This window comes from Helianthus annuus, chromosome 1, assembly GCF_002127325.2.
Source record: "Helianthus annuus cultivar XRQ/B chromosome 1, HanXRQr2.0-SUNRISE, whole genome shotgun sequence".
NCBI classification, from domain to species: domain Eukaryota; kingdom Viridiplantae; phylum Streptophyta; class Magnoliopsida; order Asterales; family Asteraceae; genus Helianthus; species Helianthus annuus.
This window is the reverse complement of record NC_035433.2, coordinates 62,503,250-62,510,944: the sequence shown is the minus strand read 5'-3', so window position 1 is coordinate 62,510,944 and position 7,695 is coordinate 62,503,250. Positions and strand designations below refer to the sequence as shown.

The 7,695-nt window shown below is 37.8% G+C and overlaps 1 protein-coding gene across 1 annotated transcript; it reads left to right on the top strand.

The window, feature by feature from the left end:
* Nucleotides 1-6,664: 6,664 nt before the first annotated feature.
* LOC110897886 lies at nt 6,665-7,441 on the top strand. The gene has a single exon (XM_022144647.1). The coding sequence runs from the start codon at nt 6,665-6,667 to the stop codon at nt 7,439-7,441; it is 777 nt and encodes a 258-aa protein (XP_022000339.1).
* Nucleotides 7,442-7,695: the final 254 nt, after the last annotated feature.

Below are 7,695 nucleotides of genomic sequence, written 5' to 3'. Positions count from 1 at the left end.
CTCATGTTGGACAGTCAGGCAGCAGAAAAGAGCATCAAAAATCCAGTTTCTCACTCAACCACCAAGCACATTGATATCAGACATCACTTTGTGAGGGATTGCTATGAAAAAGGTTTGATTTCTCTGCACCATGTTCCAACCAAAGATCAGTTGGCAGATGTGCTAACAAAGGCTCTAGATACATCCACCTTTGAAAGCTTGATCTCTAGGATTGGCATGTTGAACATGGAATAACATGCAAAAACCTGTTTTTCTATGAATAAAAGCATTAAAATGTTTTCAGAAAATCAAAAATTCATCCTTAAAAATAGCTAAATAACCACTGTCTTGGTTCAAACATATGTTCTGCTGAATGTTGTCCACTGCTGAAAGTTAACCTCTGTTCTCTCATTCTCATTGTTAATCACTATTGGTAAACCTCGGTGTTTTAATCCACTGATAGGCTATCCACCGATAGTTATTGTCAGCCACTGTTTTCATTTTTACCGTTGTAAACCATTGATCTTGCTCCATCAGTGGTTTCCTAACAACCGTCATCCATTTTCATCAGAGGTTGTCACGTGGACAGTACTTAGCCGTCGGATCTTTTGTAACCGCTGCCACGTCAGCATATACTTTTTCCTCCTATAAAACCCTGATCAAAACCCCAAACAAGGTTTTCACTGTCAAATCGAATTCACAAATCCTTTCAAAAAGCAGTTTCTCCCAAATTCTCTCACAAATCACTCATTTTCTTCTTTCGTTCTTAACCAACTTCGATTCATTATGGCTCTTCCATTCAAAACCCCTCATAATTACCCGTGTATACTTGAAAACCCAAGTCAAAACACAACCTTCAACTCCGTGATTGATGCCCTTTCGTCCTCAAAGTACAAAACATTGTTGACCTGTAATGCTCCTATTTACTAGGATACTTAACAAGAATTCTGGAAAAATGCTAAACTTGAAACTAAGGACAAAAAGCCCTTAGCCATTACTTCATTAATAAAGGGTATTTCAGTTACCATTACACCTCAGACCATTTCAGAGTTTTTTGAACTCGATGATCTTACAGGTAAAAGCTTTTTCCCAAAAACAGAGTATCAAACTGATTTCATTGAGAGAGGGTATGAAGAATAAATGAAAAAAGATACTTCACAAAAGGGCAGTTTTCCACCTGCCACAAGGTTTTTATTTCATGCCCTCCTCATGTGTGTGTCAAATAAAACCACTGCTTTCAATGAGATACCATTGAAAATCCAATACCTGGGTTATGCTATATTGAATGCAGAAAATTTTAACTACTCCCAGGAGATTTTCAATGATCTGGCCAAAAATGTTAATAAGAAATCATTTTTATTATTTCCAAGATTTTTAAGTTTTTATTTTCAAAAGAAGTTTTCAAAGGAGAATGCCCATGTGCTTATCCAAGGAAATCCTTTTCAAATAAACATCCTAACTTCTGAAACATTCTCCAAGCTGTCAAAACCTTCAAAATCACAAACAGAGGCACCTGAGCAGAATTTAGCTGCAACAACTGCTCCTCAGGCACCTGCTATTGAGCCCACTGCTCAAGGTGATCACAGCAGCACAACCACTGCTGTGAAACCCACACCTAAAATCACCAAAAGACCCAAAAAGAAAAAATATCCAAAAGCCCCCCAAACCCACCAAAAAGGTAACTCTGGAAGATGAGGTCCCAGAGGTTATACCTGTGACAACACAAAAGTCACCAATAACCACTGCTGCTACTTCCTCACAGCAGTTGGAAGAAAGACCTCAACCTGAGCCTAAAACTCCTCCTGCATCCTCTCAAAAGGATCAAGTTGTATCCACAGGGATACCACATTATGATGCTCTGGAAGCACTTGATTCCATCATCCACAGCCCTCCTCCCGGGCAAATTCTCTTTCTACCCCTATCCTCACTGCACAACTTCCACCATCAATGATACCTCTACTAGATGCACTTGATATAGCCCAGACACAAATCAGTTCTTCTCAGTCACCTATCAATGAGAATATGCCACAACAAGTGACTGAGTCTGGTGTCTCTATCTCTGCTAACCCACCAATAGTTAAGGAGGATACACTGCAGGAATTACAAGTAATTCCTGTCAGTAGTTCAAGTGGAGCAGCTACTACAAGTGTTGAACCCACTGGTTTACACTTGGACAGTAGTTTCATAAGTTAGACTCCCTTGAAGGCAATTTCTTCTTTGGGAACCATAGTGTCCACTGGTGTGTTTCCATTATACACTGGTTCACTTAAAATGGTAACCTCTGCTGAAGAAAGAAGTCCCAGTACCAAGAAAAAGGGGCATCAGTGGATGATTTATGGGAAACTTTCCCTAAGTCAACCACTGATACAACCACCACTGGTGGGAAATCAGATGATCCCATTAACTTGGGTGATGGTTTAAAATACAGAGAATTGATGGAGAGGGTTGATAAACTTCACACATCTGTTGCAGAAATCAAAACCATGCTGCAACAGTTGTTACAAGCTCAAAAGGCTATACCCACTGCTGCAACATCTGCTCCATCTCCTGCTGAGCTCTGGAATTTATTTCAACCTATGCTTCATCAACAGAGACAATATGCTGATCAACAACATGAAGTTCAAATTCAAATGATCAGAAATTTGATGGAAGCTAGGTTCAGGGATACATAGGCAGATATCAAGGCAATTAAGGCCCATTTACTACAAACCACTGGCACTGCTCTTCCTTCAATCATCTTTGTTGAAAATCCTCCTGATGATGCCAAAAAGGGGGAGAAAAAGAAGAAGGGATATGAAGACGGTCTATACATTAAACCAGATCCATTGTCTAAACTGGTTGTGAAAATCCCAAGGCCAGATGGTTCCAATAAGGTTGATGAGACTTAAAATGCATTTGCTGCATTAAAAGCAAATATGAAAGAGTCAATGGAAATAAAAGGGTCTAAAAGGTTTGCTCAGGAGAAGAAAGTTTTGATGGAAAAGGAGGAGCAGGGTACTTCTGAACCCAAGGAAGAGCAGGAAAGTTCTAAACCTAAAAGAAGACAGTCTACTAGAAAAGCAAGGCAACCCAAAACCACACCTTCCAAAACCACAAAACATACTCCTCAAATCCCCAAAAGTTCCTCTCATCAAACCTCCAAAAAAGATAACCCAAGTTATTAATTGTAAATATATATAACAGGGCCGTCTCTGAAAATAACAAAAAACAATTTGGCCTTGTGCGGGATAAAAATTTTGGGCCCTATTCGCAAATTTCCATGTATTATAAACTCATCAATTATTTAATCACTAAAATTTACGTGAAAGTAATTTAAATAGTTATTTTTAGCTAAACGTAGTTAGTAATTTATTAACTAAAGGAAAAGATGTAGTTAACAAAATTAGGCATTAAATGTCATATACAGCTAAACAAACTATCAAATGAAGCTAAAATAGAGAATTTGGAGACACCGGGATTAGAACCCACGTCTCCTTGTTATCTAAGCAAGGCAATAACCACCCCGACAAGAGCTTGTTTGTGTCATCTTTTGATTTAGTATATATATATATATATATATATATATATATATATATATATATATATATATATATATTCTAGCGTATACAACGTAAATTCTACACAAAATTAAAAAGATTTGGGCCCCGAAGGGTTTGGGCCCCGTGTCGTCGCCCACCCCGCACCCCCTCAAAGACGGCCTTGATATATAATATGAAACGGGATCAGAAGAAAACGCTCAAAAGTGTGAGAACGGTAAGAACGCATCCTGGTCTAACACGTGTCCCGCGGCATAGAGAAAGGCGGAGTGCTTTTTTGTCTTTTCATTCTACTTTTATTTCCCAACGCGGTATAATATTTTATGGGGTCTAAGTTTTTTTTTTTGGCGTTGATTGTATTTTTAAACTTTTTGGCATTGAATTAATTGTTTTTGTGTCACATATATAGTTTTTTGGCGCTATAGCGTTTTCTGGTTAATTTTTTGGCGTTTATGGCGTTTTGTATAATAATTCACTACGAGTCACTAATATTTGCATAAGATTACAATAAGAGCAATTTTTTTGGCATTTAGTGAATTTTTGGCGTTTAATACCCTTTACAAGGTGTTTTGCCAGCAGCTGTTCTCCCAGTTTTCATACTTCTAGTGTTTTGGTGTTTGTAGTTTTTGGCGTTTTATATAATAATGTATTTTATTTATAGAGAATTAGAAAACAAAACAACATATAAGTTGATATCAAAACAATATAAAATGAAAACAAAAATAATAAAAAATGGTAATCTAATTTTTCTTCCGAATCTTCACTGTCATCAGCCTCTATCTTCTTAAATTTGTTTTGGCATTTTGAACCTTTTTTGAATACTTTAGCTAAATGCCAACTTTCCTACATAAACCCTGTCTTTTTCAGAAGAAGCTGCTTAGTGGCATCCTGTGTTTTGGTGTAATATTCTTGTTTGGTGGCATGTCATTGAAGATCAACTCTTGCTTGATGCTATTTGTAATAATGGAGTCCAAAATAGCATTTTACACTTGTGTTGATCCCTTTATTCCATGCCGATATTCATCAAGAACAAAGCTCACATGATGGCATATCACTGTCATCAGTCTCTTTTATTGAATATTTGTCCATCTCATTCAGCAAAATATTACTGAGTTAACCCCCTCAGAAAAAGGATCCATTTCAGTGAAAGCTTTGCCATCTATGGTGTTTTAAAGGGAGTGGTTTCTAGAGGATATGGCGTTTTTGTGTTTTTCTGGGTGTGATTAATTTCATGTGTATAGACCCCTCTCTTATAGGAGTTTTTTGACGCGTAGTTTAGGCGGGACTTTTTATTGTAATAAATGATAGTAATAAAGTAACTGTCTTTTCAGTTATTATTTTTTGTATTTACTGTGTTGATCAGCTTTTATTAGTTTTATAGGTTATAGACGTCCCATCTTCTAAGTTTGGCGTTTTTTTGTAAATGGCCTTATGTAGACCAACATGACAAAATACAATAGCGGAGTAAATACATTATTAAGCAGGAAAAATATTTTTTGTAATTTTTGGTGTTTTGTTAGGGTTAACCATTTTTAGTATTATTTTGGCGTTTTGCTAATAAAGATAGAAACATATCATTTAATTATCTTTAAAAAAAAGAAGATAACATAGAAGAAAAAAAAAGAGGAAAAAAAATTAAAATCCTTCGTCAGAAGGTACTTTATCTGAATAGTATACATCACTTATGTCATCTTGTTCGTCCTCGGAGTATTCATCTTGATCTTCATCCATGTCATCACATTCACCTTCATCAGCTTCTTGTTCCTGAAGATTCTGAAGCCTCCACCTGAACATGTCTTGCATTAACTCCAATTTTGAGTCTATTTCTGTGTTGGTACAAGTGGTGTTATGCAATTCTTCCATGAAACCCAGTCGCTGCTTTGTCATGATGTTCTCTAGCCAGTAGACTTCCTGCTCTCCGCTGTCGTATGTAACCGTGACCATGTCTGTTTCATCATCAAAACGCCATGATGTCATGACAGGGTCTGGCTTCACATCTCCTTTGATTGGTCCAAATTTGTTGGTTAATGCTTTCATAAGCATATGCGTTTCATGGCATTCGTTATCTAGAGCGATGCCAATGGATAAGATTTGCCTCTGTATCTCTTCTTCCATTTTCAGAATTGCCCTGATCGTCTTAACATACACCCTCCTTCTGTTGTCAAAATGGAGGATGTATCGCCTGATTCCCAGAGTGTATCTCCACGAAACGATTGTTGCCATTTTTGGCGTTTTGTTTAAGTTGGTGTTTTTGGTTAAAGATGTTTTTTTGCAGAAAATGGATAGATTGAAGTGACTATGGAAGCTACGTTTTACGTTTGTTTATATAATGATGTTTTTGGCGCGTAATTTAGGAGGGAATTTCTTCTAATAAATGTTAATAACTGAAATTCAGTTATTTGTGTTGTTTCATCTTCCTGTAATATTCAACGCATTTTATTTTTAATTTTTGGCGTTTTGTTTTTAATGGCGTTTTATTTTTTATATGGCGTTTTATCATTTGATGGCGTTTTGAATATGAGCGGTAAAAGACACTTTTACCCTTAATGAAGCGCGTGCCACATAATAATATTGATGTTATTTATGAAAACGCCACCGCGCAATCTAGTCCATGGATTGTTTTGATCAGACGATCCGTAATCGTTCTAACCGTTCTCACACTTTTCACTGTTTTCTCTAAATCCTGACCCTATATAATATAATGAAGGGTTGTGACTTTTTTGTAAGGGTGTAATATATTTAAAAGTAGTTTAAAGGGATGTGATATTTAAATGTAGTTTATGGGTTGTGAATTTTTGAAGATGTGTGATGTATTTAAAAGTTGTGACTTTTATCTAAGAGGTATGATACATTTAAAAGTAGTTTGAATGGTTGTGCCTTTTATTGGAACTGAATATCTCATGACCGATGCTAATCTTCTTTTATTTATTTATTGGTTTTATCTCTTATTTTGTTTAAATGTACGTAGAAATAGCAGCTGTGCATGGGGAGTTTGTTATGCTTCTCTTCTCTTTTTCATGTATTTAAGTTTAATCTGGTCATGAAATAAAATCATCACAAAAACAAAGAAACAAAAGCTCGCTGTTTACCATTTTTCATGGTATCAGAGCGGGTCTCACAAGATTAAGATCATCAAGATCGATTCGGCAATGGCCAGTGATAAAGAAAAGTCGAGCGGAGCCGCTGAAGCCATGGATACAAACTCGCCTTACTACCTTCATCCCTCATACTATCCTAAACAACTACAGGTCAATAAGAATCTGACCGATTCCAACTACAAAGATAGGATTCAAGAAATGAGTAATTTCGTGTTTGCCAAGAACAAAATAGGGTTCGTTGATGGAACCCTACCCAAACCCGACAAAACCGACGACAAGTATATGCCATGGATGCGCTGCGATGCGATGATAAAGGGGTGGCTCACCACTGCGATGGAGAAAGAAATACGGGCTAGTGTCAAATACGCAAGTACCACCATTGAGATCTGGAAAGATTTACAGGAGAGGTTCGGAAAGGAAAGCACTCCAAGGACGTATGAGCTGAAGCAGTCAATATCCGCTACTCGACAAGAAGGTGCGTCGGTTTCATCCTATTACACCAAGTTACGGGGCTCATGGGATGGGATTGATTCTGTGCTTCCAAGCCCAAGATGCGACTGTGGGAATTGTACGTGCGGGATCGGAAAGAAGATCACGGAATTAAAGGAAAAAGAAAAAATGTATGAGTTCCTAATGGGTCTCAACGCTGATTTTTTGGTTATGCGAACCCAGATACTAGCCACCAAGCCCTTGCTGGGTCTCGGTGAAACGTATCACCTCGTAGCCGAGGATGAACAGCAGAGGATCATAGCCGTTGGGAACAAACCGCTACCTGTACCAGATGCTGCTGCGTTTGGAGCCTCACAAACAGGAAATCAAGATGGTTAATGGCAGCGAAATACAGGGCAGAAAAGTGATAAAGCTGGGCCGGCTACCAAGATGGGTCACTGTACGCATTGTGGCAGAGACGGTCACGTAAAAGACGGGTGTTTTAAGCTCGTAGGATATCCATATTGGTGGCCTGGCAAAGGAAAGAAAGACGGGGTAAAACCAAGGGCAGCCATGGCTGAAGCTTTGAACAAAATTCCCTGGCTTGACTGACGAACAGTATGAGATGTTCATCAATTTGTTTGGAAAGCAAA

Coding starts and splice junctions, on each gene's coding strand:
- LOC110897886 (XM_022144647.1), top strand. CDS start 6,665: ATGGCCAGTGATAAAGAAAAGTCGAGCGGAGCCGCTGAAGCCATGGAT.